Consider the following 17,860-nt stretch of genomic DNA (forward strand, 5'->3'; position numbering starts at 1 on the left):
AAAACCAGCTCTCTCCACTCACACTGCACACAGGGGAGGCTCAGCCCTTGCCTACGGACCTCCCCTTTGTACACAGCCGCCGGGCTCTCGCACACAAAGCAGCAGCACCTGATCCCGTGATCCCTTCTGTCTGCCCAACGCTTCACTGTGGCTCCTGGGGGACAGAAAGAAAGGTCTGTCCAGACACGCTTCTCCAGGGTCAGAGCCAGTTTCTTTGTCTTGTCTGAATTCAATCAGCTTTTCTTGGCACACAATACCTCTGCACCATACATTTCCCAGATGCTCTCAGAAACTATTGATGCAAATTATTCGTGGTCTGTTGATGCAAGAATCTTTAGTGGCCACATGCACTGGAGGTAGCACAGATACTTTCAGAACAAGTGTTTTGACAAAAACTCTTCCAAATGGCCTTAAAAATTTAAGCTGTTCATTATGCTGTAGCGCAACAGGACATCAGTAAAGCCAATTTAACTTGCTACAGCCCTGCCACAACACTTGGGAGCAAATATCTCATTCCTCCAAGCCTTTAACACTGAGCAAGGTAAGAGCTCTGTGGCTTAAACTGGACTTGATCAGGATTGATCAGTGCAGAAAGGAAGATAAACACAAAGTTTGCCAGGATCAACAGCAAATATACTTTGCTAGGAGTAGAAAAACTATAGACATTCGAAAAAAACAATGCAGTAATGGCTTACTGGCAGCACATAAAGACCTGGGAGGCTGTAATCATAGAATCATTTAGGTCGGAAAAAACCTTCAAGATCATACATTCCATCCAATCTGCCCTATTAAGCCCCCATCACTAAACTGTATCCTTTAGTGCCACAGTGTCATCACCATAGTGACTGCTGAGAAAGCAGTCACAGTTGTATCTTCTACATGGAAAGTAGAAGCATGCCACACAGAATTACAGAGAAGCTATACCTACTGTTGCAGAAACACAGCCCTCTCACAAAAATACCCACACTGCAGTAGAAACAAGCTGGAGAGAGAAGCCAGTAATAATGGACATGGAAAAAGAAGTACGGTGGATTAAGAGCCACTTTGATCTATGAACGTCAATCAGCGTCTCAGTCCTCAAGAAAGAGAGGCAAAAAAATGGATGAAAGGTTTAGATAGATGCTGTGCTGAGAAGACTGGAGGGACACAGTAAAAACTTTCAGAATGCTATGGCCTGCACCAAGCTTCCAGAAAGGGTCACACGAACGGTGTTAAAGCCATTTCAAGCTTTTTCCTTACCAGCGCTAAGAAATCAGACCATGTGATGTTATTACAGCGAGCTACAAACCTTACATCACTAATTGCTGTGAATCAGCCAATTGCCTCTCACACCTACACAAAGAACATCATTTCCACTCAGTGGGTGCTCTCGGCTTTGACCACATCCTAACCACTGCCCTCATCATAAATCTCAACAAACACAAAAAAGTCATATAGATACAACAAAGGCCTATCTGAAATCTACTTCTATATAAAAGCCAAGTAAAATCTAACTTTTTGAAGGAGAAGCGTGACAGTTCAGCAGATGGTACCACTTTAAGATCCTCACAGAAAAGTTTGCTTTCTCCCTGGTTTCAACTATAGACTTTGCTTGCCCATGCCTTATCACCTGACTTTTGTTTGCACAGGAATATAGAACTCTGACATCAAACGAAGTACAGCTGCAGTGCAGCCCTTATACAAGCCTCATCATATGAATAATTAGCAAGGCCCAAAGGAAACTATGGATGGATTATTTCCCAACCATACTTAGAGTTAACAATTGCTAGACCACTGAATTAAAAATGCATGGCCAATGAGAGTTAGCAAGATAAACTGAAACTAATGAGCCACAGATTCAGAAGAGGGAGCAGGATTATCTAGAACTAATAAAAGATTTCCCTGCCTCAAAGTTTGAGGTCAGGATTGGTTGCACTTCACAAACAATCATGCTTATAACTAAACACGTAATTGGATTCTCAATTAAATCCTGTTGTCTGGTGTTATACAGTATGTCAGATAATCTTATCAGAGTCCATGGAAATAAAATGTACATAATCTGTGTCTTTTATCTACCACCCAACATCAGTGTCATGTGGAGGTCCCACAACCACTAACTCTGTATTTATATGGATAAGTTAAGCCTTGCATTTCCAAGCAGACACTGCAAAGCAGCACATTTGGGTTCCCGATTTCCAATCCACAGCAGCACTGTTGGCAGAGGGACCTTGCAAAGGCAGCAAAAATGCAGCAACACAGCCTTAGCAGCTGGAAAACGGTACAGCAGTGACACACCACCACAAGCCTGCTGTCACAGCAGGACCTGCATCAGTTAACAATTTAAATCAAGCTTCACCGGAGCTCATAACTAAGTGAGAAAGATTTGACCAAAAAAATTAAGACAAAAACCAACAAAAAACAACTTACATCCTACATAAAAGATGCCCTCTCACAGTCTGTAGCTCTCCAAATTAACTGACCACATCCCTTGCATTCATCCTGAATGAACACTCAGGAGATGAGTTTATTGATATTTTAATGATAGAGACGAGCATACACAGCAGCATAAACATAAACGAGCATAAACAGCAGCAGGATTCCAAGGCCTTACAGCCCATTCCTGCACTGAATGAAGCAGCAGCAAAAGGAAAAAACAATAAAAGAGAGAAAAGAGAGATGGCCTGTGACCACTGCCTGAGCATTTGCTCGTGCTGGCACACAGAACATATACAAGGGGGCACCTTGTATACAGGTTGTACCAGTGGCATCACTGCCCAGACAGACAGTACAGCCAGACAATGCCAAGTACTGCAGCACATCTCTCCTGAAAACAAACGCTCTTTCAGCTATTTCTCCCAGCAGCACACTGTATGTTATACATCCAGTATCACGTTACGTCAACCAACACTGGTGTTCACATGTTAATCTGATGTTTGGTTTTGCCTACCAGATTTTCTTCTGATGTTCTCCTTATCTAATACTAAGCTCTCCAGAGATCAACTTTCCAGCCTCAAACAACAAACAGACAATGAAAACAAACCTCTAAGATCTAATTTGTATACCGCACTAGAAGAAGAGTTACTCAGAAGGAAAATGCTCTACAATCAGTTAGTGCATAAATCTTGGGCTATGGCAATACTTTAAAATCATGCCTTAAACTGATTAGTTTTGAATGTCACCCCCAAGAGCCATTCTGAGAGATTTGCCATTCAGAAGCTAAGAGACAAATCTTGCATTGGTCACAGCGAAGTGACCAATGCAGCATTAACAAAGAACCGAGCCAAAACTATGTCACAGTGACTCTATTAAAAAAAAAAAAAAAAAAAAAAAAAACCACACATGCAGAAATTTCACAGCTGAAGTACAGCTATTGCTAAAACACATATTAATATGCTAACTTCAAATTACAGCACTTGCATATTTTGAACAGAAAGTGCTTTAACAGTCAGGTTCCTACAGTTTATTTTTGTTATCTGAATGGAAAAACACCACAATGCTAGTTGATGTAACTTCTGAGCAAAGGACAGGACCTCTCACACACATTGCAGTGCTGCAATGGCTATGCCCATCAATACTGAGGTAGCAACAAAACAGGAGAGCTGTTTCCACTAAAATGATGTCAAGCAATACACTACAAGCATTCTGCCCCACTGGTCCATTGTTAGATATACAGCCTTCCCCCCCAGACAGCTTTAATTTGAAAAGAATGCAAGTACAAATTACAGAATTCACATTAAAAAACAACGTTAACCTACATTCTAGTGGCTAGTCTACAGTTTGACAAATCTCCTTGACACGTGTGATATAATTTGGGAGGCAGTAATGTTTCCTAGTTGCAGTCTGAGAAATCCTGACAGGTAGATGTGGTCAAGAAAAGATGCAGATGCTACAAGTTCTGAGGCACTTCTCTCTGTCTACCAACATATTCCTGTTTTAAATAGATTGAACTTCAACCAGAAAACACACAGATACAAGGCAGATATCAACAACATAAAGCAAACTGAACATTAACTTTGTCTAGTGTTACACATTAATTATGTGGAACACAAATCCAGAGGAATAAGGAGAGGGAAAGAAAATCAATAACTAAATCATACTCCTGAAAATATTAGAACCCATCTTTCCAAAGACAAAACATAAACTGACAAGGCACAAACTATGATTAATTTCCTAAGAGTCAAAGGAAGCTGTTCCAAGATAAGTAACTGATGCTGTGGGTTGTATTCACAAGGTTATCACATGCTTCATGTGATAATGCAATGACCAACTCCATGCATTTCTCTATGACTTAAAGAATATATACTGCCAAACATACCAGAATTATAAGAACAAAACCCAAACTGTCACTGGCAGAACAAGGAAACTGACACAATTATTCTATGAGATGGTTAAGGAGAGCATGAATATCCAACAAGCAAGAAATCAGTAACAGTGCTGAAGGTTAATTATTCTTGTTAGTCAGCTTGGCCAAAAAATAAATGAGTTTAAACTGTGGCAAACAGGCAAAGATGACTGCCAAGCATTCTTGCAGAGAGGAGGGGGAAGCATGTTGTTATCCTTTGCTGAATCACATTCCAAAGGCTTCCACAGCAGCAACACCACATCTATCACCAATTGATCTTCAAGATCGGGGGTACAATGGTAGTGGGTGGGAAATAGATTTCAGAACTAAACGAACCCATTAGCCATGTAAAACAAAACAAAACCGTCCAGTACTTCATGCTGTGCCTGATTACAACACATTACCCCCCAACAGCAGCCATATTACCAGCACCACTATATGACTGCCCATCTGCCAAGACCTCGCTATGCCCATCACATTCAGAACTCATCTGAAGAGGTTGTGGTCCCTTTGCTGAAGCTCTCCACACAGCTTACCCCCCCCAACAGCCTGTAGACACAGACCCTACTATAACTTGCTGGCTTTTAGGCCTTGCCTGTTCTCTTCCAAATACTTGAGAATATTACCAAGAAGACAGAGCTGAGCTCCCTTACTGAAGTCAGGAGAAGAGACAGCAGTCACAAACCAAAGCAAGACACTTCTCAACCCGGTCTAAGGAAAAAAAAAATTCCACTTGAGAACAGTCAAGTATTAGTTATTCCAGAGACTGAGCAATCTCCATTCTTAAAGGTTTTTTCCAATAATAACTTGATAAAGCCCTGAGCAACCTGCCCTGAAGTTAGTTTTGAGCCTGCTTTGAGCTGGAGGTTTGATCAGAAAACATCCCAAGGCTCCTCCAAATCTAAATTCATCTAAGCTTACCCTTCCAAATTTCCAAGGCTCTTCTGTTAACACGGATGTTGTCACATTTCCACAAGCATAACATGTCATCTGAATGGGATCATCCTCAAGAAGAATTCCCTGAGAGTAGACCTGCCGAGAAGGACTTAAGGGTCCTGATAGATGAAAAACTTAACACAAGCCAGCAATGTCACCTGCAGTCTAGAAGGGCTGCATCAAAAAAGAGGTGGCAGCAGGGGAGGTAGGTGACTGTTTCTCTCTACTCTGCCCCTATGAGGCACCACATGGAGCACTGCAACCAGGCTGGGGGCCCACGAAAATGAAAAAATGCGGAACTTTTGGACAGGGTCCTGAGGAGAACCACGAGGATTGTAAGAGAGCTGGAGCATCCCTCCCACAAAGACAGAATGAGGGGGCTTGGGCTCCAGGGAAGACATCCATGCAGCCTTCTGATATTTAAAGGAGATTATAAAGGGAAATTAATTTCTTACATGGCTAGATAGTGACAGCATAAGGAATAATGGTTTTAAACTGACGGAGGGAAGATTTAGACTAGACGTCAGAGGAAAGCTTTTCACAGCGAGAGTGGTGAGGTGCTGGAACAGGCTGCCCAGAGATGTGGATGCTCCATCCCTGAAGGTGTTCAAGGCCAGGCTGGAAGGGGCCCTGGACAGCTTGGTCTAGTGCTAGATGTAATAGTCAGCAATCCTGCTTGTGGCAAGGGAATTTGGAACTAGATGACCTTTGACATCTCTTCCAACCCAAGCCATTCTATGATTCAAGTGTGCTGAATTCAGGCCTTGACAATGGACATGCAACTTCATGGAATTGCAGGCAATTGGGATGGAAGACACATGAAAATGTCCTAGAGATTACTCGCCCACTCTACCTTTCTGTACTGATATCATCTATGTCCATATCCATGACAGATATCAGTTTGATTTGTTTTTAGAAGTCTCTCCTATGGATGATATCACATCTCCGCAAACCGCCCCAGGACATCCATCTCAACAATAGATAAATGCTTCCTTCCTGTCTTTTACTTTTCTTATTGGAGGTTAAGCCTGTTAACCTGGCTGGAACATAAAGAACAATTTATTCCCTTCTACTTTGCATTTGGCACTAAGTATTTCAAAACACAGCTCTTAGCAATCTTCACCTTCTCATATCTCACATTATAGAACCAGCCCTGTTTTTAGATGCCCAGTAATCACCCTTCTCTCCTCAATTCCCTCTAATTAGTCTGCATTTTTTCTTGAACTGAAACTGAAAGCTGGACATCAGCCAAGACATTATAAGGATTATCATGGATGACTTCGTGCCTTGCATAAAAACTCCATTTTCTCTGAAGTCTAATCCTCTTCTTTTTTTGCCACAATACTTTCATTTCATGATTAATTTTCATATATTATTAAAAATCACTTGCCTATAACAACAGCAGAGAGTACACTTGCCCTTTACTGTCAGTCATAGAATCATAGAATCATAGAATCACCAAGGTTGGAAAAGACCTAAAAGATCATCCAGTCCAACCGTTCACCTATTCCCAATAGCTCCTACTAAACCATGTCCCTCAATACAACATCCAGTCTTTCCTTGAACACCCCCAGGGTCGGTGACTCCACCACCTCCCTGGGCAGTCCGTTCCAGTGCCTGACCACCCTTTCTGAAAAGTAATACTTCCTAATGTCAACTAGCATCCAAGATGTAGGCTAACATCACTTGATATAAGACCCCTCTCTACCTCCCAAAAAACTTCTCAGCAGTCAGAGGAGTTAAAAAACAGAAGAATCAGCCCAGGATGGGCTAGCCCTGCTTTCAGACCTGGCAGCACAGAACAAAGCACTTTCATCTGAAGCTCTCATGTTTATTCCTCTTTTGGGCCTAGCAAGGCTTTACTTGTTGACATTCAATGAACAATGAAAGCCCATCTGTTCCCCAAAGGCTTTGCTAGCAACTATAATGAAGCAGACCTACAGGTAGCTTCAAAATTCAGAGCCAAAACAGCAAGTTTACTAGATGACCAGCCAACACCACGTGGGCCACGAGGAAAGAATTAGCTTTGGGAGCATTAAAAAAACACATAGATATTAAGAATCAATGTACTTCAGTATTAAATGGCTTACCTGTCGATAGCAGTTCACTCCTACCCCAGATCTGTATTGTCCCTGAGTGATGGGCTGGGTGATCAGATCAGACAGAAGTGTAAATCGTACCACAGGTAATGCAGATTGAACTGGCGGCCCTCTTTCTGACCTGCTATTACTTCAAACTGTAAGTAGGGTAGCCCTTCTCTCTTATGTGTGAAAAAAAGATATGTATAATATTTACTCTTCCTCAGCCCTGCATGAAAATATTTGAAATACACTGAGGACCAGAGAATAGTTTTATTTGTTTAATGAGAAAAGTATCTCAAATGTACAGATTATTCACTTGTTTTCTTTTTTCTAGTTACAATTATGTCACATGGGAAATATCAGTTATACTAGTCTCCAAATTAACATGTATGGGTAATACTTATCAGGGGGAAAAAAACAAAACCAATGAAAACAAAATGCAGTATTCAAAGGCATCACATTACAGAGCCAGAAATAAATATTTATTAAACATTTAGACTTCAAAAGGAACACATTTGAGATCAAGGACTGAAAGACACCTTACCTGGACAACTGCTACGGAGCAAAAACCAATGAAAAGTATTGTTTGCTTAGGATCAGTCAGCCATTTCCTATGGATCAGTGTTTTGCATTAGCTTTTTTAATTCTATTCTTTTCATATTAAAAAAAAAATTTAAACAATCAGGAGAGGAATGGGGAGAGGGTTATGGAAACAAAGCCATATGGGTGCCTTCGCAAAACATAAGTTTTTGATTGTAGCACTTTCCATAGAAGGTAATGACTGAGGTGTTTTACCAGCAGCTGTTTTTCTCATTATACTGCATTATGTATTATTTACACAACTCTATAAGTGCTTACTACACTTTAAAGCTGTATCTTTGGCCTGAGGAGCTTAAGACACAATTCTGAGCAGGCAAAACAGGAAGCACCAGCAGAGCACAAGAAGATTAGAAAAAAGAAATAAAAGAAAGGCTCGCTACATACCTTCATATCATTCAGACTCATAAGGTAAAGACAGAGGCACAGTGATTCTGGACAGAATCAAGCACAAACTAAAAAAGAGGAACTACTGCAGCTGGCAGAAGTATCTGATCAAAACTACTGCATGAGAGATGAGCAGTCCCAGGATCTTGGGATAACGAGCCTTTAGAAGGACTAATTAAGTTAAAAATACATGAAGAGGGAGGAAAAAAAAATTAAAAAATCAGTGTCTTTCCATCTACTGTGTAGCATTTCAGGAAACTTGGAGGACTTGAAGTATACAGAATCTGCATTAGATGTACAATGCCCTGCAAAAGTTAAGCATCAGGTAAGCACCCGAGCTACGTAGCTGTCCTACGTAGTACAAATACAAGCAGCACCAATGAGAAAACAAACTCTTGAATCCATTTCCAAAAACATCCTTCAACTGGTACATGTGTAGATTACTGTGCATAACAAAAAATCATTTTAAAACCTTCTATGAATGTTTCGTTGCTCTCAGCCTCTCTTGCTGGAACTCCACCAACTCAAGGGATGCATCATTCATTTTTTCTTGATAGAATTAAATCCTAAAGTTGCCTAAAGTGTGCACTGTCCCAGACAGCAAGCCTACCACTTGTCAACTGATCAGAAAAATAAGTTACACCAGCACTGGTGGACTTAAGCAAACCTGTTGAAGGCTGTTGAACAACAAAAATGGTACCCACTTCTCACTCCTGGTTCCCATAGTCTATCCAGGAGACATTTTACATTAATCCAGTGGCTAGCTCTGTATCAGCAGCTTAACTGGTCCACTCCAGCAGTACTAATATTACACTTAAAAATCTTGTTAAGATCATGCTGTGGTTGATGCTGAGTAGGCAGCATCTGATGATACTGAACACGGAACAGTAAGTCTGGATATAAACACCACCAGACGAGCACCATAAGCATCTATCACCCATCCCAATTACATACACTCCGTAATAAGCACTTCATAGCACATCCTGCAGCATATGGAAAGGTCATAAAGAAAAAACAAGAAAACCACCACAACTGGTTTTAATCACACAATAAATGAATCAGTTTAAAAAAGTTAGAATTTTCAGAACCAACAAGAACAACTTCAAGGACGGAAAAGTTTCAGGCATGTATGTCCCTTCATGAATTTTCAAAGGCAATGCAAGCAGGTTCACATTTTAAACATTTAAAAATATATTGGAGAGACCTTCTCTGCACATCAAAGTCACTGTGCCACTGTCTTTAAAACCCTTCCACTGGTCTCCATTTGCATGTTGTTGCTATGGTAAATGCATCAAACTAGAGAACTTGTTGGAAAAAAATAAGGCTGAGTTTCTGCCTTTAGTCACACTGGGGCAGACATTTATCTCAGCCAAGTTTCACTAGGGAAAACTGGAAAGTAATACAGAGAACTACAAAAACAAAGTAATAACAGAAAGAAAATGAGCACAGATTTAAAATAATTTTAGAGAAGAAGGGAAAGAGCACACAAGAAAAAGGCACAGCTCATGTAGTTACTCTTGCTGGACTCGTTCAGATTGTGTTTGATTTCTAATTAAGTTTTTTTGTTCTCCAGTTCAAACAATACTTTTAACTTCTTGTAAGCGCTCTACACAGGAATTAAATTAGTATTAAAAAAAAAAAAAAAAAACATCTGCTCCAGCAGCCCCAGATATGACAGAATACAGAATCTTCTCCTTAATCAGCTAAAAAAATGCACCTAAAACAGCTTTATTTCCTATCAGTAATCATGCAACTTAAGAGAAAAATGAAAACTTCAGCAGCCGTCTCAGTCTCGGGAGCAAGGGGAACCTATGAAGCACTTGGAGCAAAGAAAGGGAAAGCAGAGGGAGGGAGCAAGGCTCCCTCAATCCCAAGCACAAGAGTCATTCAGTTACTGCAGAAGAACTCACAGGAGCCGCACAGAAAAGAGGAAAAGGTGAAGCCCTGAGCTCAGTAATGGGGCTCACATTGTAGCACAGACATTCCTTTAACTCTCTACAGAGTGCAGCAAAGAGAACGTCACCAAATGGAAACCAGATTTCCAAAGGGAACTAAATTCCCAAGTCTTCTACAAGTTTTACTTAAGTTCAAAATATAATCCACCTGCAATCACGGACAAACTAACACCACTTCTCGTTGGTTTTGTTTTGTTACAATTGAAGACGCATTCATCTTTTGGCAAGGAATACATAACGTGAAGGGAAATGTCTGACTAGGCTTTCTTTCCCCTACACAAAAGAATGAGTTTGTGGTTACCTCACGAGCCATGGAAAGGCAAGTTTATTTCCTAGAAAGCAAGATCACAGATCCCAGCCTGCCCCAAGCAATATCAGTTACGGATGATCGAGTCAGATATGATGAAACCTGAATTAATTCAGCAGCAGATGGTGCTGTGTTTTTTTTCCTAGCTAAAATGCAAAACATATGGATGGGGTGGCATAAAGTTTCAGCAAAGGACAAGGGAATGTTTGTTTAAGTCACGGTGCAAAGAGTAACATGAAAACTTACAAAAGATATGCAACGTGAGCTTTCCAAAAGCTAGATTTCTTTGGTATCCTTCCATTAACAGACTCTCCAACAGAAATATTTCCCAACACTTGACAAGACTAAAAAATAAAAAAATTAAAAAAAAAAATCACTATTTAATACTGCCAAACAACTTTTTTTGGCCCTTACAGGGCATTACTGCATAATTGCATGCTGCTGGACTGCTGAACTTCATTCATACATCATTTTCTCAGATATTTTTCCCAAAAAACTTTCACATCCTTACATAATTACAGCTGGATTGTAACTGAAGAAAATTCATTTTTAGGATCCAGTGGATAGTACTGTAATCTATTCTATTGCTTAACTACTTACAGAACGATTTAAATAGTAAGAGATGCTTAGAGCTGTACAGGAAGCATGAAACCAGTACCTCCAGAGCCTGCAATATATACACCACAGCAGGCATGGATATTCAGCTGACATTTGTGGAGCCATTTGCAGAACAGCAACCTAAGTAAGAAAATTAATTTTAACACACAAGGTGCTTTAAAGCACAGCCATCAAAAAGACAGGTTCCTTCCACTCAACTCCTTCTTTCCTGCTTGCAATAGCTGGATCCAGCACAGAGGAAAATAACTTCAGTGCAGAAGCTATTAGAAATAACTGCTGGGAAGAACATGAAAGATGGAAAGGTACTCAAATAGTAGATGGGAAGGAAAAATAAATAAAAAAAAAAAATAGAAACTAACAAAAGAGCAAGAAGTGCAGAAGAGAGCCAACTATGTAGCTCAGGAACTGGGGACAAGGGAGGAACAAACCCAGAGCTTCCAGAACAAATCTATGCAGCAGAAGGTTGAGGTTACAAGGAATGAACTCATCCCATCTGCCTTATCAGAAGTTCACTGCATATCCTGATCTCATGCCACAAGCAGCTTGATTAATTGGGCAAATAAATAAGTAAACAAACAAACATACTGACATTGAATTAGTAATCAGTACATTTCCCCTCTTGGAATACCAGAAATAGAAGGTTTCATTCGTGAGCTACAATTATTACTTTCACTGTTACTTAAAAAGTTTCCTGACAGATGCCTTATATTTTGTACATGAAATTGTCATACTTGGCAAACATCAGATTTCACCGTGGTGAAGCAGCATTACAGTGTATGGCAGAGCCAGGGTGAGTACAAGAAGGGCACCTCTGAGATGATTCAGGGAAATCTGGGTGGCCATATCCCACAGCTCCTATTTGCTTGAGGGCTGTAACACAGCCCTGACAGCAGCAGCTGAAGTAGTGGTACTCGTGCTCTTGCCAAAGTAGTGAATAAAGCACATCAACTCAAACATAAGGAGGATTTAAAAATAAATGAATTAATCAATAAAACACTTCCACAGCTCTTCCCTTCACTGCTCTCTGATATTAAATATACCTGGTGATAAAACACCATCCCCTAACTACTCATTTTCCTGGTTCTTTGCTTTTGGCCATTAACACAGTTTCAACTGGATTCCATCCTTCTCTATGACAGCATGCCCGATGCTACAGCTCTATTTCCTTCAGCTGCATCACCACACAGTTCATGCCCTTTCACTGTCTGCTCCACCTGAGGCATCATTCAACCACATCTCAGTGACCACTGTACTTTTCCTTGGTTGTTGGTCACTTCCAGAGCTATTCACCTTTTCACATAACTCTTTATTATTTCTTCCTCTGTTCTCATACAGCATCTTAAAAGGCTGCATTACCAATCAACGCTGAAGCTTATCATCTTTGTGTCTGGGACTCTCAGTGACTCAGCATGAATTAAAGCCATCCTTCTTTTATGGAGCACTAGAAGACAGACACTTCCATTTTGCACAATTTTGTTGTCTTCTCTATAACAGGATACATGTAACAGACACTGTTTTATGCTTCAGCAGAGGCAAGTCCCCCAAGCAAGCCTTCTGATGAGCTCCATCCATCCATTACTACTCTCTTCAAGAGTTCCCTTGTTTAACTTGTGTCAAAAAGGCAAAGGACCCAACTCCAACCTTCCTGTATGCTCAGATCAGCCTTGGTAAAATCACAGAATGGGTTGGGAGGGGCCTTTAAGATCATCTCATTCCAACCCTGCTGTTTTAGGCAAGGACACCACGCAATAGACCAGGTGCTCCGAGCCCTAGGATGCCCATAGAGTGAGGACAGGCACTGCCACCTCCCCTGCTGGAGACATTTCAAGTCCCAAGCCCCAGACAGCTCACACAATAACTAAGTTCCACACCAACACATGCTGTGGCTAGAGAGGATCGCAGCAGTTGGCGAGAACCTCATCTACCCAACCCATAAGAAGCCTGAGTTACACTATATCATGGCTAACATGGCAAATACCCAAAAATTTGAAACTATAACTGACATCCTTCTGTGAACTTGATTCCAGAACTACCTGCCTGATGGCCTGCAGCACTTCAGAGCTTCCTCAACAAAAGTGAATCTTCATCTGTTGAAAAGACATTGACAGAAGGAAGGCGGTAATTTCAGCTTGACAAAAAGAGTAGCTTTTCACACGTAAAAGAAAAAAGAGCTCAGATAGCCATCACGAGGCCTCCCTGATTTCATCTGAAAACAGGCACTACACACAGGCACGCAGAGGAATACAGAGCAAAGCTCTCTGTTGAAGTTGCACACTATTACCGAAATAGCGAGTCCACAACTCTTTCAGTGGAGGCTGCAATATGGAAAGAATTTTTTTTCTTAAGTGGGGAATTTAACCTTAGTTACTGGATTACCTGCCAAATTCTTTTCAGCTTTCATGCTTCACTAAACAGTATTTAGCTCAGTGCTCACAAACCCATTATTACACTAAAGAAAATGGGGAGCAATTAACATACAAAATGATAGCTTTAAGGTGGTGCTGGTTGGAAAGAAAGAAGTATTTTTGAATAGTGTTGTCTACCATTAGGTGAAATAACTAGGTTTTGGAAAAAAAAGAAACAACAAAACAATTTGCTAAATCACTTCAGTAATGTCTATCCTACAACTCTGATTAAGGCTCAAACTAACGCAGCTCTTCAGAAAGCTCAGGGCAAAATGCCTTTGGAACATCTCAGTTGAGTTACTACTATGTGGGTTGCAACCTAAAAGCCAGGGCTCCTGTTGGGCAAGCCCTGTTCATAAAACACACATGTAAAAACAGACTAAATCATTGTAACAGCAGAGACCAATGCTGAACTAAGCTCAAGTCCCCCAAAAGGACTGAAGAACCAAAAGAAGGAAACAGAATTCAGTAGTTTTCATCAGCACAGCACTGTGCTGATGCAACTGGTCTTGCAGCTCAGAGCACTACAGCACTACACAGAATACACAAACAGAAATAACAGAGAAGTTACTGGCAAGGAAAAAGCAGTTGTGCAAGGGTTTGATCCTGGCTTCTAAACCGAGAAGGAGAAATGATTAACTGCATGTGAACAGTTAATCTGACAAAGCAGGCAGATGGGAGCAAAGATGCAATCCCTCATTCCTAGCAAGCTGTACTCAGCTGCAGGACCTCAGTTGTCCAATTATGCTACAGAAATATGCCTTGTAACATTTGGGATTTGTTTTCAAGAGCTACCGTGATCCATCGTAATGCAGCTGAGCCATGCTCATTCACTTTTATCAACCCTTTGCCATAGATTATTTCTAATCTATTTATCATAACACGTCTACAACCATGGACATATCTGCACCAGCAGCTTTTAGTCAATTCCCAGTAACAGCCCTTTGTATTTTAAATGAACTCCTACACCGCTATTTGCCTTGGCTTGAAGGATATTTAATATTTTCTTCAAATGACAGAGCAGTCTGCTAACCTGCAACACGCTCTATTTTGGGGATCACACCTATCTCATATTTTCCTCTTTAAATACACAGCCTAATCGTGCTTTAGAATAATACCTCCCTGTACTCTGTGCGAAAAAGGCTCGGGCAGAAAACCACTCCCGCAGAAGCATCTCTCTGCACGGGCAGCACAACTGCAGCGTACATCCCATGTTATCACACAGGGGCGGTGCCTGTTTACCAAAAATGTTATTGAGCTGTTCCCCCCAACACACCCACCAGCAGCAGCTCTCAGCAGCACGGCTTATTCCTACGCCCTGTTTAGCACAGCTATCCACCTGCTCTGTCTTCCTGTGCAGTCCCTGAATTAGGCATAAGGTGAAGCGCATGCGGTGGCTGCAAAGCCCAAATGGAGAGACAGACCTTGCCCGAGGTCTGACCGCGTGTGCCACCAGACCAGCAGCAAGTAACGCAGAGAACCTTCTTTAGAGGGGAAAAAACCCACAATCCCCATTCAGTACCACGACCCCAACCCAAACACGTGCATTCTGCTGTACGTGTGCGTGCGTGCAGGTCTATTTCCTCTTATATTTGAATTATGTAAAGGCATCCTGAAACTTAAGACATCCGTAGGCTAATCTGGAAGTTCTTCAAACGTAACATCTTCACGTAGAAAACCGAGAAGAGCCAGGAGCTCGCTGCCGAACACCAGATTTTTATCTCCGATTAAAAAAAAAAGCCTAATTTGAATGAGCTGATGTTCCCGAACGATTGAAGCTCCGTTCCCAGCACGGCTCCTACACAAACTGCCGTTTGCTGCAAGCAGCCGCGCGGTTCGCACCGCGGAGCGCAGGAGCGGCTGCGGGGCCGTCATTAGCGGGAGCTGTGCGGCGACACGGCTGAAAGCGCGAGGCCGAGAACGACTCGACGAGCAAGGCGGCCTCGGGAAGCGTTTTTCCACCTCTCCGCCGCTTCCGAAGGAAAAAAGAAGTCAGAATGAGGCCCCGCGCGGAGCTCCCAGCGGCGGCGCGCTCCCTCCGGGCGGACGCAGCTCCGCGGAGGGCCGCCCCGCTCCCCCACCTGCAACCGCCGCTTACCTGACGGCCACCCGCACCGAGCTCTCGTCCTGGCCGGCCGACATGCTGCCAGGTGGCGGGCAGCGCCGCAAGCGGAGCCGAGCGGGAGGAGCTGAGGGCGGCGGCCGCGACTCCGCTCACCTCCCGCAGCGCCGCGCTCCAGCCATTTTAGGTGCCGGAACGGCTAAGGTAGAGCCACGGAGCTCGGGGCGGGACCGCCGCTCCTCTGCCCCCGCCCCGCTGCGGCCCCGCCAGTCCCTGGGCGGGGAGCGCCGTCGCGCCGTCGCTCGCTCTTGCGGTCCGCCGGCCGGGGGGACGAGCCCCGGGCGCCGGCCCCAGCCCCGGGCCCGCTCCAGCCGCAATGCGTCACGGCCCCGCCCCGGGCCGGCGGTAGGCACGGCGCGGGCACGCGGCCCGACGGGAGCGCGCGGCGCTCGCCCCCCGCTGCCTCCTTCCCGCCCGCCCGCCGCTCGGGAGCCTCGTGCCCGCCGGCCGCGGGGCTGCCGCCGCCCGAGCCCGACGCTGCCGGAGCCCGACGCTGCTGCCGCCGCCTTCACCGAGCGCCCGGCGTTCGGTTGTGAGCCGGGTGGGCGGGCAGCGTTCATTCCCGATGCGAATAGCCGGGAAACGAGCCCGGCTATTTTGCCCCCAAACGATCCGCATTCCTCGGGAGGGTTTTCCATCCGTTTGGGGAATCGTAACGAGATGCCAACGAGCTCGCCGTGCGAGCGGCCGGGCGTTGCGGCGAGGGCTGCTCAGCCGGGCGGGGTGCTGAGCTGCTGCAGAGCCGCTGCGGCCCGTCCTGGCGTGCAGCGTCGTTGGGCTATCAGCGATTATTTACATCGCATTTACAAATCCAGCTAAAAATAACGCTTAAGCAAACACGGCAAGCACGAAGGTTATTATGCTTTGGCTCTCGCAGCTTCAGTAAAGTGGATACTTTCTTATCCAAATGTATCCGATGCTTCTTTTCTGCTGACGCGGCGCTAAAGTAACGAAGGCATTAAAGCCGCATTTGCACTCGGGCAGCATCTCCTGCTGGGTGGGCCCCAGCACGGAGGCCTCACCCTGAGCATGAGCACACGTGTGAGCTCTCGCGTGTCCCTGGTCGCTTATCTGTCTGACCGCATCCCTTCCTCTGTGATCTGCATTGGAAACGAATTAAGCAAGCTGAGTCTGGCAGAGTTCCTCCTAAGCTTAACGTTACTACAGGTGGGTCAGTGTCTGCATCTGAACCGTAAAGGATTTACCCTCATGGTGAGGATTTGTTGTCCAAGTTGCGATTAAAGAGAAAGTGATAAGGTGGCTGTAGGAAGTAGTTTGGGGAGTAAAATGCTTCTCAATTATGTTTATTTTGGTCCTACTGTATCATAGGCATGTTTTCTATCTTAAATACTTCAACCCAGTGCAACGCTCCTCTGAAACTGACACAGCAAAGTACATGTAGCTTCTCGCCATGTTTCGTGTGAGTTGCCTCCTCTTTGTCCATCCAGATGGAAAGCAGGAAAAAGACATAGCTTCTATTCCTTGTGTGACACATTTTCTCTGTACCCCCATCCCCAGAACACGCACAAGCCTTTTGTTAAAATGAAGTGCTTTATTTTGGCTTTTCCTCATTCTTTCAATGTAAAAAAGTATTGTGCTATAATGTTTACTGACTCAGGAAAATTACAATTCTCCCGCTTTTTATTTCTTAAAATGTAGATGCCTTCTGCTCTCCAGCACCCTATTCACCTCGCTGAAGGATTAACTTCAATAAGTAAGGCACGATCACTCCCTCACCTTCACTGTGTAAGCATCACCAATGTCTGATTTATCTTTAATAAAGCTGTATCATAACACTTACAGACTTATGAAATCTCGAAGCAAAAGAAAGAGCTGTGGAAGTTCCATTTCCTGGTTCCCCTTGCCATGCCCACAATAGGACCTGCACATCTGTTCACTTCCAGATCAGCTGTTCTCATAAAGGGCACAAACTGCAGTGCCGGGGAGTAGCAGGAGAGTTTCTGTCTGTGATCCCTGCTCAGAGGACAGCGAGGGACTGCCTTCCCTGGCAGCAGCACTGTCACAGCTGGTGCACTTTCACCCCCTCTATTCTCCTGCCACATGACTCAGTGCCACGTGCCATTCACTGGGGCAACGAAAGAAAGATCTGCATTTGGAAGGGCAAGGGCTA

At 43.6% G+C, this 17,860-nt stretch overlaps 1 protein-coding gene across 7 annotated transcripts in view; it reads right to left on the minus strand.

The window, feature by feature from the left end:
* KIF21A (kinesin family member 21A) overlaps positions 1-17,655 on the minus strand; it is an 85,134-nt gene extending 67,479 nt beyond the window's left edge. For 3 of the 7 annotated variants that reach the window (XM_052680809.1, XM_052680811.1, XM_052680808.1), the window contains exon 1: positions 15,706-15,981. In XM_052680809.1, coding sequence (XP_052536769.1) covers positions 15,706-15,749 — 44 coding nt within the window. In that variant the 5' untranslated portion in view covers positions 15,750-15,981. Of the gene's footprint in view, positions 1-15,705; positions 15,983-17,530 lie in introns of those variants that run through there. The other 4 variants (XM_052680810.1, XM_052680812.1, XM_052680814.1 and 1 more) reach the window with 3 other exon arrangements.
* Positions 17,656-17,860: the final 205 nt, after the last annotated feature.

This window comes from Tympanuchus pallidicinctus, unplaced genomic scaffold (assembly GCF_026119805.1).
Source record: "Tympanuchus pallidicinctus isolate F22 unplaced genomic scaffold, pur_lepc_1.0 scaffold19, whole genome shotgun sequence".
Classification (NCBI taxonomy): Eukaryota; Metazoa; Chordata; class Aves; order Galliformes; family Phasianidae; genus Tympanuchus; species Tympanuchus pallidicinctus.